General features: G+C 46.0%; 1 protein-coding gene across 1 annotated transcript in view; it reads left to right on the top strand.

Moving 5' to 3' along the window:
- Positions 1-615: 615 nt before the first annotated feature.
- Positions 616-22,963, top strand: part of T265_04343 (hypothetical protein) — a gene marked incomplete at both ends in the record, with an annotated part of 37,448 nt that continues 15,100 nt past the window's right edge. Inside the window, 4 exons of the mRNA XM_009169052.1 lie at positions 616-657; positions 9,576-9,727; positions 9,767-10,024; positions 17,793-17,890. Coding sequence (XP_009167316.1) covers positions 9,600-9,727; positions 9,767-10,024; positions 17,793-17,890 — 484 coding nt within the window. The remainder of the gene's footprint in view (positions 658-9,575; positions 9,728-9,766; positions 10,025-17,792; positions 17,891-22,963) is intronic.

The following is a 22,963-nucleotide window of genomic DNA, read 5'->3' as shown; positions in this document are numbered from 1 at the left end:
CGCGCGTGCAATGCCCAGCCACCCCCCCCCCCCCCCAATCATCGGTGAACGAAACTGTGGCAGCTACAACCAGTGTACGACGAGCACGCGGTTCTTACAGCTGACAATGATGATGATGATGATGTGTGAGTGTCCTGACAGTATCCCAGCGCACACATAATCATAAATCGCACACACACGAATGATCTCATGCCACGTCGGCCATGGTGTGGTGTCACAAACCGGGTCAGCTTCCTGCGTAAGTCAAGGTGGTCAAGCGAAATCATGCTACTTATGATGCCTCTTACATTTTCACGTATCCCCTTTACCCTACCCCATCTCAATTTGAATAATCTATCTACAGATCCCAGCACGAGCTGACCACTTTGTTTGCCATGCATCATAGCCGCAGCCTCTGTCCGACTCCAGTAACAACCCTAAATATTTCGAATTTCGTCTCCAGACCATGAACTCTTGTCTTAGCTTCCTTCATTGTTGGAACCCTGAAGCAAACGGGAAAAGAATTTACTGTTGCTCGTGCGCTGGGTTCCTGCTGCATTGATGTATGTTGTATGTAAAAAGCAAGGATACAGGACGCAATACTGATTAAATTGACTGCCCCACGCTTTCTTCCAGGTGGTGGTGCAGAGGCCGCTGCGGTTCATAATCATCAACAACGTAAGAACCGCCTACTTTTACAGTGGCTATAGCTTCTACAGTTTCACTGATTTAGGGAGAAGTAGTAGATAGCAGCGCATTAGATGTTGCTGATCTAATTGAGGTCTAAATACAGGGTTGTCAGTGGATTTTTAGTTGGAGAGATTGGGAGGGGAGTGAAGCATTAAAGGCAGTAGCTTGAATGCACGAGGGCCACTGAGGGCTCGACTAGCCCATTTCTGACAATATCTCTAACCACTGATGTGTCTTATGTCGGTTCCCTATCCAGGGATATGGCAATGACCGGCTCAACTGAATTTGCCGGTAATGGCTTTCATACTTCGCTGCCAAGTCACTGTTTGGCCAACCTGGCAGTATCTCAGCCCTGGTGCTTCCTTTGGGTGGCATGGCAGCTAGGCACCTTAAGGGTGTTGCAGCTGAACGATTTTTTAAGGAGGGTCAGACATTTATGGGGGAAACATTAGCTCCACGTGCACTACCATAGTGCTTGACGGTTCACAGAGTCAAAGGCAGTTTTCAAACCAAGGAACACACCGGTTTCGACTTGTTGCTGGTGAGAACCTCGTCGATCTGGGGTACGCAGACGACATTGCCCTCCTTTTACACGACTCAGCAGTTGTATTAACTCCGACGAAAGTGTGTCTGAAGAACTCAGTGCTTGAGTATCAAAGGCCCAAATCACGTTTGCTAATTTGCGTCACTCGTGGCGTTAAAAAGGCATCATTAGTTCTCAAGGGTCGCGTGTGACAGGCTACAGTATGGGCTGTGTTGTCTGGCTGCCTGATGTGGCCTCTGCGGACATATGATGTGAAGCTTCGTCAGGTTTTTTTTACCGCTGATTCCTCGGGAGCGTTGTTGGTTTTGGATGGCGTCAACGAATTATCAGCGAGGTGGTTTAGAAAAGGGGCATTTGTTTGTTCAGCGGGTACTTCAGTCGCAGGAAACATCCAGCACCATCGACTACGATAGCTCGGCTATGTTCTACACACGCCAAAACATGGTCTCCTTGCCTTCTTCAGAATGGCGCAACCACGAGGTGGGCAACTGGGCGGAAGGTTGCGAAAGAGATTACAACGAGTTCGGGTGTTGTTGGCGCTATATTTCCTCCACGATGGGGTCCCCATGACCCCGCCTGCGCGAAGAGTTTAATGGAAAACTATCTTCGTCGAGCAAGGGTGGAATTTAAATCAACATATGCATTTCAAAACGATCGGCAACCAAGAGCTGAACCGAGCCATTGGCATCTGATGGCGACGTGGTCAGTTTGACTCCAAACCTGCTCAGCGTCAGGGGACTCTGATAGCACAGCGGCGCCTCTTTGTCTACACCCAGTACTGCTGTGAAAACTGATTGTAGAAAACGTTTACCATTATCAGTGGGTTTTGCTTTCGGGCGAGATGGCTCAATGGTTAGAGCGCGGATATACTGACCGGAAGGTCCATGATTCCAAAGCAGCCTCTTCGTCTCGACTTCCCTTTCTAGGCCTGGGCAACCTGGCAGTATCTGGTGCTTCCTTCGGCTGGCATGGTAGGTAGCACCGAAAGGGTACTACATCCAAACAATTTTTTTTTGCCTTCGGGCTAAACATACCACCAAGGTGTGCCTCTGATGAGCGGATGCGTTTTACCTGTCCGTTTAAATTTGCCACTAAGGCTGTGTTCGAGATCTTCATGGCAGGCAAGGTTTTCTAGGTATGTCTTTCGATGAATCCGAGCTATTGCCCGTTGGTGTGTAAATGGACGTTTTTTATCTCGACAGCCGCCAGTTTTTGTCAGAAATAACCGTTCAGCTGTAATACCTTCTGCCTAGCTGCCATATCACCCGAAAGAAGTACCAGATACTACCAGGATGCCCAAGCCTACACAGGAGCAGTCGAGATGCAGAGGTTGCTTTGGAATCGTGGACATGCAGGAAAAGCTTGTCGGCCGGTCTGTCTAAAGGTCCTAACATTGAAGACTAGCAAAGACAAAAAAACGAGTCCTGAATAGTTAGCGTGGGGCAGTAAAGGTGAAAGGTGGCGTGCAATGTGTCCATTCAACAGATGCGATTGACGTGCTCACAACTGAGATCTACGCTAGATATATTATCAGGTTGGGAGTTGGAAATTAAAAAGTGTAGAAAGATAAATGGTATCAGCAGTCCTGTGTTTCTGTTTATCCGCCTTAACATGCAATGAATAAGACGACCGGGCTAGTGTCATCTCTCGACGGTCAATGCAGTATGAGGGGAATTTCGTCCGTAGAGTTCATGGTTCTATGTGGTCTGAGGTGCTTTCAGATTAGTCAAACCTAGTCAGGAGGATGATTAGGGTCCTCAACCAAAGCCGTCGGTTCAACCAATACGCCGCAAGACAGTGGTGATCGGGTTGAGACTGCTTGAATGGCCGAAATTTCAGGGAACGAACTGCCGCACTTGTTCCAACTCTCATCATGGTGGTTGTGTATGTCAGAGTAGTTTTGTATGAGAGAATGCATGCTGCATTGGTGTCTTCGAGTGCGACTCAGGATTGCTGAAGTGTGCAAACGCACCAAGATAAGGTCTGGTCTCTCCGCGACTGAGATGGCGAACTATCGTCGCGCAGTCACCCAGATCTAAGGCAGTTTCCATGCTTATTGCCTTGTCGGTCTGGCAGCGATTCTGACTGTTTCTGACAGACCGAACTGCTTGACATGTTGGTGCACAATGTTGCCTTAATCTGCGTACGGTGTCCGCATGTCCATCCCTTGGGTTAGACTGAGAAAGATCCTAGTTTAGTGGTAGCTTATTCAGACAATTGAGGGTAGTGTTGTATTTTCAAACGAGGTTTCTGGCTTTGTTCGTATGAGAATGCGATCTAATTGCCCTTGGTTCCCTACTTCTGCTACTCTAGAGGAACGGGTATTCTCTGTGCAGAAGAACCTTCCGTACCCTACTAGGAAGTAGTCAGTCCAGTGAGCCCTGTGATTATCGTCTGAGTATTAGGTTAACACATGCTTCTTTGGTTGCTGGAGTTGTGTTTTGTTTTGTCAGCTTGTTTTCTGGTCACCTCGTCACTAAAACAGACGGAAGTGCATCGTTTACTGGGGTTGCCGTAGCATCAGAAAATCTGATGGACGTCGGAGGTTTTTGGGTGTTCCCCACTTGGGAAGTGATTTTATTTTTTCCACTCCAATGTGTTATACACAAATACCCAGGTGCATAAATCTTCTTGGTTGAGTAGCTCACCTGCACTTCCGGGATTTTCGTCACTGCCCTTTCACAGGCGGGGATTGCATGCCAAGCTAAGCTATGGGTTTAGGTATGTTATTCACAACGACTCGTTTCCGAAGAACCCGATTCATTCACAGTCGGTGAGAGGGAACCATGAAAGTATTTCGGCTTGTATGCACTAGAGGCAAGTTTGGGATCTTGGAGCAGCATGTCAATGGCAAAATTTAAACAGTGGTCGATAAAGGACAGCATTACCTGGCACCTGGACCCAGATAAGTGCGTCGTAGATTCTTAGGTATCTACGGAAGTTAGTGCACTGATAGTAATTCAACAATGATTTAAGTGGGATGCCTAACGGACGTAGTCATGATACCTGATGACCATTGTGGTCAAAAGCAGTCTTCATACTCATAAGAGTACTTTAACCATCGAAAACAGTGATGTTATTCAAGTGCTTAGAGCACGGCGAATATGTGATGAATGTGCTCCTTCCGTAGTTGAGCAAGATCTTATTCTCCCGGTAGTCGCTCAAATGTCGCTATAGTTTCGGGGTCTCCGACGAGCAAGTGTATGCCACGGTGTTACTCGCAAGAAGTCCGCAAACCATTGTGGACAGTGATCTCGTGTCCTTCTCGTATGTTTGCTTGGAGTTCTTTCATGCTAGCTTTGCAGTTGCTCCTGACATCTTGGCTGTACCGCGCCCGTCATATTTTCGGATTGCATAGAGTTCTTAAGTCGTTATTCCAGACTTGCTTTTTAAATTGAGATTGAGACTGTAAGAGAGGCCAGTTTTTGCGGAGAAGTGCTGCACAGTTGTTTAATTATAAGGATTCAGCAGTGTGCATCTCACGAATCTCGCAGCCTTGAGAAACAAACGTTCGGCCACAAAAGGTGATCTGCGTTGCGTTAACTCGTACTCAGTTGAAAAATTCAAAATCTCATACTATCAACAGGCCATAGGTCGCTCACAAGGGAAAATAAATCGCATGACTATGGACCTCCCATTTAAGAATTTGCTACTCAAGGAGCTACTCAACACGGTAGCACGTGATATGAATTCCGTGACTGGAGAATGAGCGGCGCTCTACTCTGTCTAGGCACGAGTTTATCACATAGCTGATCAACCACTCGTGGTCACGTAGTTGTATTGTAACAGGGATGTCGCGGGCTAAAAACTCCCTACTAGATTTTCGTGAGGTGCGCACTGCTAATAATTCCAAATGAGAATGAAACAGCTATGTAGTACTCGGCTTTTCGGCGGAGCTTTTCCGTATTTAGAGGACGGAGTCTTTGAATGTTTCGAGAATATCGTACTAGCAGTTTACTGCTGTCTGGCTAGCTTTTAATAGTGTGAGGATGCGGTCTGCTTCTTGGGTGTGAAATTGTGCTTCGTATATCTGTCTTGAATGGAGAACGGGTGTGTCAATTCCATGGGCCACCGCTGAAGCCGACCCAATTATTCAGAATGTTTGACTGTTCATTCATGATAACGTTCGGAGTGATCTGTTGCTCCGTTGATTCGCTCACACTGGTGTTTTTAGATCGGTTAATTTTGTCAGTGTGAATGAAGCTGACTGGTACCAGTTGTACATATCTTGCTTTCTTAGACTTTCGCTTTCCACCAGCGATCTTTATCATTTGTTAGTAGATGGTGTTTCAGGCATCTGCCTGCACCACCGTAGTTGCGGGTTTGGTCTTTGTAACATCACTCAGGATGACTGAACTTGACTTTCGTTCAGCTGTAACACCCTTACGGTGTCTGGCTGCCATGCCACCCGAAGGAAGCACGAGGGATGGGATACTGCCGGGTTGCCCAAGTCTAGACAGGGAAGTCGAGAGTCAGAGGTCGGTTTCGAACCACGAACCTTCCGGTCAGTAAATTCGTGCTCTAACCACTTGAGCCATCTCGCCCCCGATTGTAAACACTGGGAGAATCTTGAAGCACTGTTACTCGCTCAGACGGCGCAGATGGTCGTTGGTTTGTTCACCGATCTGGGTAATTTGATCGCGAAAGTTTTATCACCAATCGAGGTGACATCATCCGTGCGTTATTAGAGGGCGTAATGGAGCGTAGCGGTGGGTCGGCGGTTGTGTGACACAACCGAATTGTCGACTGTCATGTGATCACTCGACCTTGTCAATGGATACCTACAGATTGGCTTTATCTCTGCGAGTGGCGTCAGTGTCAGCAGTGATGTTGCTGTCTCTGATGTATCTCAATCTTGTCTGCTCATCTGTGTCAGATCACAGGAAGTTGTTGGTGATGGAGGTCTTACGAATTCCGTATCGCCATATGGTATGGTCATCTTGATTTGAATATCTACTAGCAGCTAACTACCAGAGTCCAAATAAGTCTATGATCAGTCCGCAGCTGATTGTCTTTGGCAAAAGAGTTCAAGCGCTTTTGCTGAAAGCTGACGCTAGTCAGGAATGAAGCACATAATTGGAGAACTTAGCAGAAGTGCGGTGGGCACTGTCACCAAATCGATCGTCCAAGTGTACTGCTCCTTGGGTTATTCGGCCAGCTTTGGCAGTCAGAGTAGGTGCCATATCGTTATATATAAGGTTCTTGCTTATCGGATAATTTTTTTGACAAAATCTGATTACCCTAGGATTCCCGTCTGGATTACAGTCTGTTGGAGAAGCTGAAATAATTTGATTATTCAACTGTCGCACTCTTTGGGTGCCTAGCTTCCATACCAACGGAAGGGGGCACGGTGCCTGGGATACTGCCAGGTTGCCAAAGGCTAGACAGGAGCAGTCGAGATGCTGAGTTTGGGCTCGAACCACGGACCTTTCGATCCGTAAGCTGGCACCTAAATTACTGAGCTATCTCGAGCTCTGCTGGAGGGTATGTTGGCGTTTTCATTTCATCTGACAACCGTGGACTATGTACGCAGGCAAGGTGGTTCAAGTCGTCGCAACTTATGGTAGCAGATAACTTAGGGCAAAAAACCAGTGAATTAGTGATTAAGAGCAATAGACTATATAAAGCACTGCAACCGGCTACCTGATGTTACCATGTCGGTGAGCACCTTCATCCATGGAGATTGTGAGTCGTTATTAGCCCATCCTCGCAGAAGATGTGCACCATTACCGCCAAGATCCTTTGTTATGTTTTCCGTGGTTCTTCTCTAGATCATGAGCTATCTAGTTGGTGGAACTTGAACGTCAACCCCCATCGACAACAGAAGTCGGGCGTGCAGTTTCATTGCTTCGGCGCTACAAAGCATCTGGTCCAGATGGTTTGTATCCTGCACTCTTCAAAGGTGGTCAGTCCATCACGGCTAACCTAACGACCTACTTTAAAATATCTGGAATATGGAGAATATTCCAAGAGAATAGAGCGTCTCGACGGTGATTCCCATATGCAAGAAGATCGTGCGGAGAATTTCGGGGCGTCAGCCCTAGTGTCCGTAGTTTCCAAGGCGTTCCCTGGTGTTACCGTGCGCAGGTTGATTCATTGTCAGGAAAATCAATTTCGCGCGAATCAAGCTGGGTTTTGTCGTCAATCATCCTGCAACAAGTCTTGGGACTACGGTACTGCTTCCAACGACCGACGGTTGTCGTCTTCCTCTACCTTAAGCATACTTTTGACTACGTTGGCCGTCAGAAACCGTGGCAGTGTCTGTCCATGAAAGAAGTCCGTTTCAAATTCTAGTCTCTTATAAAGGTCCAATATAACTGTTCAGGGTTGTGTATGTGTCTACGGCAAATCACCTCGTAAGTTCACCACACCCTCTGTCGTCAGCATTTGTGGCACTGATGTAACATCAACTTGACTGTCAAGGTCAGAATGTACAGTTCCTAGGTCCGATCTATCCTACTTTATGCATCAGAGACGAGGCCGCTGCATGCGGAAGACCTTAGGAGGTTCTTTTCATTTGGCCGTCGGTCCCTCCGAGGCATTTCTTTAATCTTGTGGGAAGACCTGGCCAGTAACGCTGAGGTACGCCGGGTGGTTTTCAGGATCGTTCACTCTCCCTCGATAGATCAGCCGGTCACACTTCACTGGTTAAACTTGTTAGGCCGTGTACTTCTTATGCTAGGGGACTTTGCCTAATAGAATCTTCCTCCTCCAGACTGGTGCCGGATCGAGGCGACCCTGGCGGTCAGTCCTTAACTTAGCATCGAAGCATGAGAGTCCTTACCACTCAACTCAGTCGCGTTGGTTACTGTTGTCTGCCCGGGTGCGGACCGCCTTACGGGACAGACCAGTGGTTGGTGATCCTTACAGGTATGGCTGTGTCGTGCAGCCGATGGCGTTCCTGCGTCAAAGCTATCACATGCCCGCCCTACCGGATATACACCAATACACAGATTTGTCCGTCGCCACCAGGGCATGGCTCTCATCCCCTTACTCCCTTTATCTTCGGTGAACGGAGCTGTAGCAGCTGGAACCACTGCACATTGGTGCACAGTTTGTGAGCTGAAAAACCGAACCAAACTTAAACGCACTTCCAGTTTGAACCTGCCTAACCAAACAGGGCATGGCGAGGCAATGGATCATTTGGCACACGGAGCTTGGTATAGCTTAGCGGTCTAGGTATCAACTTACTACCTGGGGTTCATGGCTAGTACCCACCCTGGCATACCGACTGCTGCCCTCTTGGCTCTGGCAGCATGACAGTATCTCGAGTGGCATGTGCTCAATCTTGTAATAACACTTTGAAGACGCAAAGCACATACCAAGGCGCATGGCAACATTAGTAGCACATTGTGGTGGGAAAAATAAGCTCTTCAAAAGCGAACCACGTGGTATTGTATGGTACTTCTTTTATCGTAACAGGACGCTTCCCAGGAATCCCATTTCAGAGAATCGAACAGTCCGTTCATCCAAGACTTGGATTTATGTGGCTCTGTAAGCTAGTGAAATCTGACGACCAAGGGGTGGAGTTATATCTTAGCAGGAAAGCTTTACTTGTCACTTACAACTACAACTTGGGCCAGTTACCTAAGAAGTGGGTCGACGTTGCAGCCGTGATCGCAAAGACCATCGATCTCCCACACTCGTATTTCCTACGCTACATGTCTTCCCATGTCTTAGAGCCACTTGAACATCGATGTCTACGCGATGCCTGGTTCCTTCTCCCGTCCCCACGAGGTCAGTATTTGGTTGGCTCGGAACCCAGCTGAACTTAATCCGAAGCTCACTACGGACTGTTCCAGTTAGCAATCTTATCTAACTATTGTACGTTAATTCCCACATGAATTCAATTATTTCACTGGTGGAGAGTTATAGTTTTTCTTACCATGTATTTGGAACAACATTACCGTGGAAATTTGGCGCTACGCGTGTTTGCTCGTGATCATTGTTTTCGATCTACTAACCACTCATTGTTGACCCATTCAGCCGTCTGGCTGCCTCACTAAAGTTCTATCAATTTGAAGATGTTTGGGGTCGCGACCACACGGTCTGAGGCTTCTTGCGTTCAAAATCATGAGGCATAGTTTTTCAAAGCATTTATTGCACACGCATAACATAAAGCGGCCATCAATAGAGTTGTTCAGTTGGTGGGGTTGCTGGTTGACTTGTCCGCCCCGCCGAGGTATTTTACTGTGAACGTTTGGTTCCACTCGAGTTGTGTGGTTACCAGACTGTATGTAGGATTAGTGTGTTGAATCTAGTAATTTTGCACTGTGGGGCGTTTGTTCCTGTAATTTGTATCTACTGAATCGCTTCATTTGTTTCAAATTGTTAAGCATAGTTTGTCATCTTACTCCGTCAGGCTCATGAATCACAGATTCGCTGCATGAAGTGGTCGCATAATGAAGAGTGGCTCCTTACAGCAGATCATTCCGGCTACGTCAAGTACTGGCAGGCTAATATGAACAATGTGGAGATGTATCAAGCTCACAAAGAACCGATACGCGGCGTCAGGTACGCATATGCTCATTTGGACGACCCCTGTTATCTCAGAAATCCGGTGACTCATTTGACTGAACTTGCTCATTTTTTGCATGCCCCGTGGCTTTGTTACACGAAGTTGCGTTTAGTTGCTTTGACTGCTCTGTACTCTACGGCTGCCGACTGGTTCAGCCTAAAATACAGCGGTTCTTCTGAATTCTTAAGCACAATAAAGATCTTATCTCTTGTTTCTGCATGGGGTATCCTTTCTGTTCAACAATGTTTGGAGTCGAATACCTCCAACAATGTCAACCTCCAATTGTTGACCCGGTGGGTACTCACAATCGGCAGAGAGACGGTTACTACTTCCTTACGCAGGTCTCAGTCTTCCGTTGCAGTATTACCGCATCGCCATAGTGGAATTTATGCCTGTTGTTTTGTTTCGTCTAGCGGGTACGCTTACAACTGTCACTCGTGACTTCGGGTTTCATTACCGATGACGGTTATTCACATGTCTTGATACGCATTTTGTTGCTCCATCTGGTGTTCGGCTTCTCCCTTGCTCGATGCCCCGGATGATAGACAACACATCAAAATACCGGGTGTAGACGGTTCAAGTGGCTTGTGGTAGTTATATCAGGTATGCTTGTTTTTGACTGTTGGACTACGACTCAGGCTTCGGTGCTGTTATCCTTCTACATTCGAGTGTTCTAATTCCCGCAATCGGTCAACTCCTCGACAACGGTTTATAGTTTTGCTATTATGCACATGTATACGATACTAATTGAACCGCAGATGAATACAAACAAAAATGTCTAGAAATTGACTTGATTGAATTTAGAACTCTGGATAACCATGGGTTTTCTGGCTACCTTTCAAGGGGTGTTTTCTTTCGCAACACTCGAATTGGTTCGTTTGCTGACAGTCCTTGTCGGTGATCAGTAACTATTAATGAAACAAGTTTGATTTATCATCTTCACAACAGAGTGGAGTGCATCTCCGTAGTAATATTTGACAACTAGTGCGTTTTTGTATATAATCCGTCTAGTCCAAAAAGATTCTGGGCAAATCCCATTCAGGCCTAGGCGTTCTGGCATGTTGGCCTTCGTTGGTGTCTTCTCAGGACCAGGAACTTTTGAACACGTTTAGATTAATTTGACTATTGCTTAGCTTGTCATTACTCGCGTCCCCCCATACAGTGTCTTGTATACGCTTGCGTTCCGTTCTGGAAGTCTTAGGAACTTTAACTACGAAATCGAAACTATCGTCATGGGCATCGTTTACATACATATACCTCTCTTGACTCTCTGTTATTAATTGTCGATTTCCTGGGTAACCTTTCTGCACTCACTAGTGCGGGGGCACAGAGTCTCCCACCTTTATTGTCCACTAATGGATTGCAAAGGAATTTATTCTGGTGTTCGGTTGGAATTATTGATAAGGGCAGACAGTTTTCCGCGCTCTGGATCTTCATGATTACTTTGACATTTAAATTTCAGTATCCTCAAAAAGTCACAAATCCGTTATCCGTCAGGTTGGAGTCTGAGTCACTGTCCTTATAGTGAACTCGGTTAGGAGTGGTTTAATCGTATTTACTGTCGAGCTGCTCACTGGGTGACCAAAATCCTAGGGTTGATTGCACTGTTTTATGGTAAGGGCTACAAATCTTACATGAAACTAGGCGTTACATGTGACGCAAACGCGTTTAGGCAATCATCCAAATGGTTTGGACTCGCTGTAAATAGTTTTCGGTGAATAAGTCGTTGTCTTGCAATGCCATTGAGCCGTGAGTATTGAAATGTTTTCTTGATGGTTGTCTAACCCATTATATCCGATTGATAGGTCTCAGACATAACTTGAAGGAATAACTGCCTTATCTGAACTGTAAATCATTCACCACGAGTTGACAGTCGATAATTCCTAGCACCCCTTCATGAATGGTGTTCGGTCAACAGATTCACATTGTCTGCTTGCTATACGCATTTAGGTTCAATATGTAGTTACCTATCGGTTTTTGTGACTCATCCGACTCCAAAATCGCTGGTGAGACCCGATTCTCTTAAGGGAACATGTGGTACCCCTTGGTCTGATTCTCTTGAAGCAACTGCGTAGATCTGTCTCAATGTGTCACTTAATGAAAACCTTGTACAAGCCTTACGACGCTGCTTTCTTCCACGTTGCTGTTGACCAGCAGTGGGAGAACACGGGTAGAGATCCGCGCGATAGAGATAGCAACATGCATGCTTAACAATTATGACACGTGGCTTACTAGTGCTTTCTTTGAGCCATGCGAATCGAAGGTTTGGCTTTGCGTGAAAGGCAATGGGGTGGATATGGCGTCGGCTACATTGCCGGGACGTCTATCAAGGTGTCTAATCGTTGATGCACCGTGTTCCGGGATCCCCACCCCTGGAACTAACTCTCGCCAACATGAGTAAGCGTATTAGCCAGCGATTTACTTCTGTGTCAACTTAGGGTCTTGACGTCATCATGGGTGACAGCACAAGCGCCGAACTCTGAACGTTAACTACCGTGTTTGATTATCCTTTGCCGAATGCTCGCGTACGTTGTAGGTAGAATCCACCTTCTTTGGGAGAGGGAGACAAAAAGTTGCTTTTGTCTGCCGGGGGCATCTGTGAAGTAACCAGACTTACCAAAAAAGGGTAGGCTACCTTTATTTGACATTTCGGTTATCCACTTTGCCACAACGATGTGATCATATCATCAAATCAATAAAAAACAACGATGTGAACGCGGTTATCAGCGATATCGAGGCTTGTCAGGCCGGGATAAGGTACGGCAGAGGTCTTATCAAGTGGAGATTTGCAAAGGGCTTACCCATGTATGCGCACTTTTTGCTAAAAATAACCGGACATCCGCATACTTTGGAACGACTATTTCATAAGGAGTGCAACTTCAATTCGAACGGTTTGTGTGTTACTATAGAGCTTCAATTGCCACGCCTCTTGCCAGTGTCAATCCTCCAACGGTAAACGGTTCAGTTCTGTTTTATAAGTCCTTGCTCTCTTTCCTGCTCATTTCGCTGCGCATCCTACCGCCGCACATCCAGGCACTTTTTGTCCTTCAAGCCAAGCTCCGTTTCGGGCACATTGCGAACAAGCCGAAAATTCACACCACCCGGATCAGCGCACTCTCGACACAACCACGACCTCGTGCAATCCACTTGTGCATTGATCGTCAAAGAACAGCTTTCATTCATGGATGCGAGGGGGAGGCTCGTAGCCCGCTATTGGTTGAACTCGATTTTGATAGAGCAGGATCTATGCCGTACTGCCAATCAGTCTATGTGGGAGTGTCCGGTCGGTTTGTGTGCTTGGAACCTTTGAGGAAAGAAGGCTGTTCCATGAGAACTTGATTCCAATAAAACGTGGCTGGTGCATTTAATTCAATGCTTATATGCGAGCTTAGTGTAAAACGGATACTTTATGTATGTTTTGAGCTGATTTGTATGTCAGATACCTCCGATTGTTCAATAGCTGGAAACGCTGATCTGCCGGTCGGAATTCTACGGCTGGTAATGTTGGTTCTTGAGAGAAGGATTTCGTTCACCACCGTTCTTGCCATCCGTTAAACTCCCCACTTCATCCAAATACTGCGCTGGATGAGAGATGTGTTTACGACAAGAACAATCCTGGCCTCGGTTTATAAGGAGAGGCTGCACTTAATCCATGGGATATAGGAGATTCTTGAGTGAGAACAGCCTCACTTGTCGGGAGCGGTTCTGGCATCGCGATCCGTCCTTGCAATTCGTAACAAAGTGTAGAATTCGAAGTTTGTTTAGGTGCGCCTTCGAAACTTCACTACTCATCTGATGTTCCTCATCGCGGTTTTCGCCAATGACTATACAGTGCATTTTTCAGCGTGCTTAAGCTTGGTAGGTCCGTTTTTCTGAGTCACCCACAATACGCCACCACTTATCAATGTCTTGTTTTTTTTTTGTTACTGACGCAATCCGGCTGGTGACTAACCTGTAGGCTCGTACGAATCCATTCTTGAATCCATCCTTGGATTACGAAACGACAGCCGTTTGTGCAATGAAATCACATATGCTCGAAAATAAGCTGATTTCTGATTATATTTGGCGATTCCTAGGATGACGTTAGTCTGTGTTGCACGTTGCTTTGTCTGGAAGTATGCAGTTTTACCGTTTTCACAGTGACAGTGTCCCTCTGTGCGTCAATAAGGCTATACCAGTCTATTAGGGTTTTCAGAAATCGGTTGGCCCTAATTTACCTTTACCAGTTTCATGAACGCCGAGCAGCATTCCCACAGCTCGTCTGGCACTGTATATTGTTTTTCTCTGGATATCCTCTATTGTGGTATCCACTCTGTGGAAGCACCCTGAGATAGTGATTCCTCGAAGTCAGGCATTCACGACAGTTTCTGTGGATAGGAAATGAGAAGAAACCTCGTGATTCTCAGCCCAGTAAGGAAGGCTGCACAGCACCGATACTCACACGACCGACAGGCCGATAAGAAGTCGTAATTTTATCTTTAATGTGGCAACTGTGGATATGGTGTTTTCAATCTATATTTACACAGGACTCATCACCGGAACATCGGTAAAGTAACGGTTCATGTTGACTCGTAAGCTTATCGCTGTTTTCGACAATCTTATCTAGGTTCGATCATCAATGGCATCTGTCAAAATCAGGGGGTAGCTAACTGGGTATCTCCATCCTAAGGGAACTAAACACATACTGGCATTTCGCTGTGCTACGAACCGTGGCCATGGCGTTTTCTGCACTAGTTTATTAAGTAGTCGGCGATTTCCAGGTCTGGTGAGTTCGGGGCGGAATATGTTTTCGGTGATAAGTTCCTCAGAACGGACCAGCACTTTTCAGCCACCTGCCGCTGCCGCGCAGCCAAAGCAGTTGATCGGGGTCCTATTCACCACCCTATTTTTGTCGAGGTCCACTAAGAATATCCCAAACGCTCATAGATACTACGATTCTTCAGTATCATGACCGATGGTCCGTTTATTTATAACAGACCGTTTGGGGAAGGACCGTAGTATTCGATGTGCTTCATATGACCGGTGAACCATAGCAACTTCGTTCGATTTGGGCTTCACTGACGAAGCCCATTGATGTATACTCCTAGGCTATCGGCACGGCCCTGTGCACTTTAGTCAGTCAGTGATCTCATTGGATTCCTTCGATCAATGCAGAGCTTATTTCCTGATCCGAGTCTCATCACGTTATATTTCGGTCTCAAAAGTGCATTGGTCTGAATAACCACAAACATAAGGAATACTCACGCGGCTTGTAGCCCTCCAACTCCAGGTTGTGGGGGGATGATCTGGTGAATAGATGGCTTCAAAGTTTATCGGTCGTCCAGCCGGCTACTCACAAAACTGTTGGTGCCGATTTGTCGTGTGGGGTCAGCGTTCTCAAGCTGTAAGCACAATGGATGTTTTGTCAATTTTTTCTGGGAAATTCAACCAGTCCAACATAATCAGGGTTAACGTACTCATCGGTACTTGTGAACGATCCGAAATGGAGCCAACCTGTGGGTTTTCAATTTATTTCAAATTTCGTTCTTTCACCGCTACAACTTACTCCACGCAGGGGCTGTTATTTTCGCCAGAACAAATGTGATATACAGACGTTGAGAAGTCGCACATTTCTTGAAACGGAAATCTGAACTGTCATGCTAAATGCGATCTCGTCTCGTGCTTCACTCGGGTTTCATGGCAGCTAGGCACCGAAAGGGTGTGATAGCTGAACAATACAAACTTCTTTCTGTGCACTTGTAGTAACTCAAAGACTAACATGTGAGCCTGACTAGAAGACTCATACTCTTAAGATGGACTCTCAGGTCGATTCTGACTAGGTTCGGCTTGCATGTACCACCTGTTCCCGTAACCTATATCAGTAACGAGGCAATTAGAAGGCGAGTTTTCGGTTATGCAACAGGTACTTCCACTGAAGAATGTGTCCAGTACCAGAAGCTGCGTTGGTTGGGACATGTGTTGCGTATACCTAACCAACTTATGCTAATGTGAGTGCTGTTTAGCATGCCCAGTTCAGAGTGACGGAAGCAGAAAGGTGACCAACCCTTGACCTGGAAGAGGGGTATGAAGGAAATCACGAAACGTTTAGCTGCTGTCGATGCTACTCGCCTTTCAGCATGGGGATCGCGTGATTCTCACTGCGCCTGGTTGGAGACGCTGCAAGATATGACTGGCAACCGATATCAGTGGTGGTTTTATCAGTTTCTATCCAGATTGCCTGAATGAGTGTTTGGAGGTGTGGACACCTCTGAGTGATTGTAGTAAGCTAAGTCACCTCCCCGTCCACCTTTATTCTTTCCACAATAAAGCTTTCAAACAAATCATGGTTGTACGGCAGCGAAGAATCGGTCTTGAACTCTCACGTCACGCTGTCGATGATGATGATAATGGCTTTTCCTAAGTGTTTTTGACCAGACAGGGCCAGGAGCAATTTGCTGCTCGTGAATGTTTCCGCGTATTTAGCAACCATCGTGGGCTATGCATCTTTGAAGAGGTGGACGAAGTTCTTCGGGCTTCCTTCCCAGTCTTCCTCTTCAGTATGAAGCATGACTGATGAGATCGATTGAATCCATCGGTATCTGGCTTTGGCAGAAGCTGTATTTTGTTACGTTAGCTGGTTTGGTAGTAGCGCAAACTCCATACCTCAATCGATACTAGTCACATGTTACATTCTATCGGTCTCGAATTGTAAGCAATCTCAGTTCGGTTTACGTGACGTCTGTGCTATTCACTTTCTGATTCACGGTGTCCATGTATTTTCCTCTACACGTCTATCCAACCGGGCATTCGGTTAGAGGAAATCAAAGTCGCTCTGGTATTTTTTGAATTTAGCGACTAATTTACTTTTTTTTCATTGAGCGTGTGATATTAATTTTCTTATATCCTCATAAACATTGCATTCAACAATCTTCGTTCTATTATCTGTATATCGGATCCCCGACTGCCTTTAAGATCGATCAGCCCATTTTTTGTTTTCAATGGTAATCAGACCATCTTTAGTCCAGTCGCACACAAGTATTTGCGGTAGCTCAATAGATAAAGCAGGAAGGGCGTAACCATGAAGTTGATGGCTCACTTTCGTCGGTTCTGCTGGAATTTGTATGGAAATCTCTTGTGGCATGCTTGTCGTTAGAGCTCCCCTAGTACGGCTGCTTCCTCGCTCTAACGGATACTTTTGAGGCTACACAAATTCCCCCAAATAATAGCTATTGTCCACCTTTCTGACCGGGAGATCCATCAGTGTGATCTGCCCTGGATCAAGTTCCTCCTGACCACCGTTGGCGTTATCGTAGCCTGGTGGTTCCTTCCGGTGTCATGAAGTCTTTTTACCGACATCTAGACTGGTCAAACGGTTCGGTCTTTGACGAAATTGCACCCCAAGACGTTTATTGGCCACATCCGTTGGTTGCTCTACGACAATGGAGCTGGAAATGTTACAGTGAATCGGGAATAGGCTTATCGCGAAGAGCCTGTATGTCCTAGATAACATCACTATTACGAAGCTCCTTTGAACCACTTTATCACAGAATGACCCGGTTGTAGCGAAATGAGGTGACGGAGCATCCGCTGAGTGACTTTTCCGTTAACCGAGTGGTCAGTTCAGACCACCGAGTAAATAGGCTTCGTATACTTTTTCAGACACATTCGGTGTCGTATGTGGCAGTTTTTATCTTTTAGTTGAAGATATTCATGCAATATAAAACCATACAGCTGCTGGCACTATCCGGATCAAGTGTTTGACATCCCCCTGATCCGCCGATTCTGAGCCCAAAAATCTGCCACATGTCTATCCGCGCATTTCTACTCATATTCACTGACGAAGTCACCGAGTTTAAAATAATTTACGTGCATTTGTCTGCCCGCGAGATTTTTTGTGTTATCTTCCACCAAAGATCGAGGAGCAAGGATCCCCAATGCCGAATTTTGAACACCATTTTATGCGAAACGTTCGGTACGACCTTGACGCTGTGCTTTTTATGTCTTCCAATTGGACCACGTCCACCTGTCCTATTTTGTCGCAAATATACTACACGCGCATACTATGTGTTTTGTTATTTCTAGTTTCTGCCCTTTCGACAATAAATTCGTTACCTGCAGTGATGACTCCACTGTTCGTATATGGGATTTTCATCGCTGTGCGGAGGAACGTGTTCTTCGAGGTGAGCCTGTTACGTTTACTTTTCGTTTGCTTTCGGGTTTCGATCATACTGAACGTTGACCTTGCGAAGCTGTTCGATCTGTTTTCGATGACCGTGTGCTTCACGAACCGATGTCTTCTGAAGTTTACTTGCGTATCTGTTTCTCTTACAAACAATCCCCGTGGTCGCGATATTTTCCGTTGAGCGGATAATCAATGGCTTTCAGTTTTAGTTTTTATATAAGATTGCCAATTTCCTATGAAGGGTCGGCCAGAAATCCTAAAATGGGAATCGCTTGGGTGGGATAACCAATTTTTAGCACATCCACACAATGATATACCGCCATTTCGGAAGTTGTCCGAAACAGGGGAAAGCGCATCTGTGGAAGGTCGTTACTGGTGAGGTCAATATCCACTACGGGTGAATTTTGATTGTCCTTCATTCACACACATCGTGGAAGACACTGACGATCATCGAAAGAATTAAGTAACATCAGTGCTTTGGAAAGGAGGCCGCAAAAAGTCATGGCTACTCCGGAAGCGGTCACCGCTGTGCTAACTTGGTGTCTATCCGCGATTCAATCTGCTTCCATATTTCGGTGGTTCGCAACCCAATGTGTTAATAGCGCTCCAGTGAATTTCCTTTCGATGGGCAAAATGGTCAACTATAAATTCAGTATCAAAGTTTTTGTGGACTGTGATAATTCTGATGTTGTTTGGCATTCACCTAACAGGTGGAAACAACTCTGGTTTTTGGTGCACGTCTGATGTTCATGTGATGTATATCATGAGATGAAATTTGCTTTGTTCAAAATCTTACTCACGTGGGCAGTCTTCCTATGGCATTTTTTGCAATATTTTGAATTCAGGCCCTCTTTGAAACTAGTCTTGGGAATCTCACAGCGTGAAGGTATTATTAGTCAACCGGACTGCGTGAAGTAGGAATTAAAACAAATTTCGTTTTAGCAACGAACGATAAGCTTTTGATTAATGGCATTCCTTACTGCGGTATCCTTGCTTTGAGGCGCTCGCGGACTTCTTCAAAAACATTTTCCTTTGAAACCCACGCTATACTGTTTTACTCCCCATCACGCGTTCGTCTTCCAAATCACACCGTGCCTGTCAGCGACGGATGCCTGTGATTGAAGTGGACATGAGTATGACTTGAACCGAGATAGTAATTCGAGATGATGGTACTAATCACAGAATGTCAATATCGTTCCCCAATGTCCTTAATGAGCGCCAATAATTGCTTGTGACCCAAGACCACTTACTCCAGTCGCTGGACTTTTGAACGTGAACATCGGACCATTGTCAGATAGGCGTTTGCCATGAGCTCCTTATGGATCCAAACATAATCTGTTATGCGCACTAGCACCAGTCAGACTTGTATGCTTTTCTTTCTGGGCGTTCAGGTTGGTAAGGTCGCAGCTATCAGCTCCGAGAAAGGCCCTCAAGGCAACTCCAGCATAATTCCAATTATGGGAGCATTCAAGCAATTCCAGTGTAAGACGCCTGACTGTTGAATGAGCGGCTGTTAGCACACATCTTTAATGCTTTTTGGGCGAGACCCGTGAGTCAAAGGCTCAACTTAGGCTATATCAGATTACATCTGATGTGAACAACCTATAATTACGATTTTTCATCATAACTCTCCGTCTACGCCAGATCGTTCGACCACTTTTTGCTCTCTCCTCTATTTGCTAAATTCCACATGCAATCCAAGGAATCTATTTACAGACTTTCCATGCATCTTGCTTCCTCTTAAGATCTCCGAAACAGGCACATATGATACATGCTGCAATGATTCACAAGCTACCTAGAGTGAACCAAGCAATCACAAATTTCACGCTGGTGAAATCCTCTTGATTCTAGTAACCTGTGACACCGTCGGTTAAAAAGCCTGGGGACAACGTTGGCGGATTCTCCTGACTTCTAGCTTCTGCAAACAGCCGCAGCAGATCACTGCTGTCAAACGTGTTCTCATAATCCAGTCGTATAGCTCTGTCATTCTTTCTAGTGCCAGTTATGCAACAGCATCCAGAGTAAAAGATGAGTATCGACTGACCAACTGGCGTGCATTTTCAGATGCACCCTACTGACAGAACATTTGTGCTTCCTTTCTGTGGTACTGCTTTTATCTTTGCCATCTTCCAAGTATCGGCAGTTTTCCAGATGGGGAGACTGAACAGCCTGGCCACTAGTTCACTGAAGATGTCAATGCATTCCTTGAGTAGCGGGAGCCATCTTCTAGGATCTTTAGCTTTACCAGGCTTAATTTATTTAATTTGCTTGTAAACTACTATGCTCACCATATGGTTTCGATCTTGGTGGGTGCGGTTTCTCAGTGCAGCCATATATTCCGTCCTCATTGACATCCACCCGTGTGAAGGGCGCTGGTAATCATCTGCCGTACATTTACGGTTGGTTATTTCGATATGGCTTTTTTATGAAGAGAAAAGCAAAAAGAGAATAGGAAAGTAGTCTGATGTTGAATCTTCACATATGCCTAAAGTTTCACACACTTCCAAGCTTTCACTGATACAAGCTGGATGGAAACTGGCAGTACAAGTTCCGTATCTTGCACCGTCTTCAAACGAGCGTCCACCGAACATAAAACAATCTCGACCCAGCATTAGAGGTCCCTACCTTCAGGTCCCTGCTCCTTCCTTGTGCATGACTGTACTTGGACTGTGCCATAGTGCTTACTCGCTTGATGCTTTGCCTTCCATAAGTTTGCCGTGGTCGGATGACGAGTACTTCGTTGTCACTTGAGGATGGTTTCGGTGACTGAATTTATCTCTATCGGCGAAGAAACCAGAAACCAACCAATGCTGTGGTCCGTGTGAGCGAATGTAAAGTGGTAGCAGGCTCAGCTTGTGGGACCGCCTGTCCAACATACCTCACATTCAGACGGACACTGCATCGAGATCGGTCGCTCTTGCATGATAAAACATATCCCGACAACTAAACAGTCTCCGCCACTAGAAGCAGTGCTGGGCTGCCATCTGTGCTGATGCCACCGCCGTACACCAAGCCTGAGTAGCACGGATCCTGTGTATTCAGAAGGCTCGTCTCCTTAGAAAATTCAACCGCAATAGGTGAAAAGTTATGGCGCAAGCCGGCTCGTCTCCTTAGAAAATCCAACCGCAATAGGTGAAAAGTTATGGCGCACGCAACTATCTCGGACTGATCCGAAACGTTGGTGAATAGCAAAAGCTCGGTTTATGGCGGTTGGCTATGCAAGATGGAGGAGCAGTAGAGCGAAGTGTTGCGGTCAACCCGTTGGAAAGTCCGTGTCATTGAAAGCTGCATTGGATAGGATGAATCCTCGACACGTTCCCAGACACGTATTAAGAGATGACCGAGCACCTCAAGTGACACTTCAAGTGGTAGTGTACTAGGGAAATCCTGGAGTACAGTCACCCAGTTGGACTGTCGTTGGTGAGGTCCGAACAGATTACGATTCCTAGGCGGACATCATAGACAGATTCAGTACCGAATCCGACCGTAATGAACCGTGTTTTTCACCTGGCATTTACGACAGCAGCCCCTTCGGGAACCGAGTGGAAGAGTTATCCATTTGTCTCGGGGGGGGGGGCATGTATAATTTGTCACACGTGACGCTGCTGGTTGTATACACCTAGTTGTGGAATGCAGAAGCCGTGTTGCGGCGTCAGAAACTCCCTCGGTCCACCTGTTTGTAGAATTAATCCGTGGGCATTAACAGTTGAAAGCCTGCAGCATCTGGATATCCTTAAGCTACAGTGACTCAGTCTTGCATCAAAATAAAAGAATTGATGATGTGTGAATTATGGCTGGGTAGACCTATGCTTTGGCTATCGGGCTTTCTCCAATTGTCATAGGATAATTCTGTTAACGTTCATGCGGATCTATACTTCGTTGAGTATAATACAGGAACCCATCTATCTGAATGGTGCACAGTGAAGTGATATCGCCGTTTCGGGAGAAACATGCGGGTGGGATAGGTCGCTGTCGATTTCTTGCTTGACTAAGATGGCCTGGTGATCCTGGTAACAGTGACACCTTCTAATCACTTGCTTAGAATAAATTGGGCGAGTCGATTAAAGCAAACTGGGATAAGTTGGAAGCGAACATTCTCGTTCTTTTTCGATGTTTCATGGGTATCGATGAGCAAGTTAAGTAGATAATATTTGGGGGCGCTTAAGTTGCTTAACAAACGCAGCGGTCTAGCACAGGATGCCCAATTATTTGTCGTATCGGTATCAACGATATGCACTCCTTGCGCGTTCACCAAGTTCTCTAGAGAGCTGTCTCCCACCACATCCTGTTAGTAACCCCACTCTCCATTGATAGCGAGCGAGATACTTGTGACTAATCACCGACTTTAAATTGTACTCCTATCCTACCGTGAATGCTCTATCCATACTTAGGACGAGAAGCTTTTAATTCCTAAGTGAGGGGACCTTGACTAAACACCTCAATTCAGAACGTAGTCTTTATGATCACTTTCATGTTTACAATCGTGCATTGTCTATCGGAGACTGGTGCTTAATTGTCTTTAACTCCTACCATGATAGAAATAACCTAGTGAAATGATGTGCACGACGACCGATGTTGATTAGTTGAATTACATTACTTCTCTTGTCGCTCCTGGCGTAGCGAAAATAAGATGAGATTCCGTTCAAAGACGGTACTTGGTTTTACATAGTGCAAATTGGTTTGATTCCACTGCATATTCAAATCTTGAGCACTTCACTCAGTTTCCCGGTCAACCATCGGTGCACCGTATTTTCGCGCATGTACGCACATGCATTTGGTGCACGCGCCATTGCATGGAAGGCTACGCACGTCACTCCTGGCTTGGTATGACAAGCAATTGCAGAGCATACGCTCAAACGTTCTATACCTTGGGCACGACAGCACATTGTTGTAACTGGTTTAGGCGATCAGGAGTGTCCATTGTGGCGTCCGATTGTTTCAGGGCTGTTGTATGATCAGATCAATCGAGCTGTGGCGAGCGGAATACTGGTTTGGGAGTGGGCGCGCACAAACAAGCACATTTGGTGAAGTCGCCAACGGAACGATCGACTACTATCAGTGACCTTCAGTT

The sequence above is a fragment of the Opisthorchis viverrini genome (genome assembly GCF_000715545.1).
Source record: "Opisthorchis viverrini unplaced genomic scaffold opera_v5_70, whole genome shotgun sequence".
Classification (NCBI taxonomy): Eukaryota; Metazoa; Platyhelminthes; class Trematoda; order Opisthorchiida; family Opisthorchiidae; genus Opisthorchis; species Opisthorchis viverrini.
The sequence above is the reverse complement of the archived record's forward strand: the minus strand, read 5'-3'. Positions and strand labels throughout refer to the sequence as shown.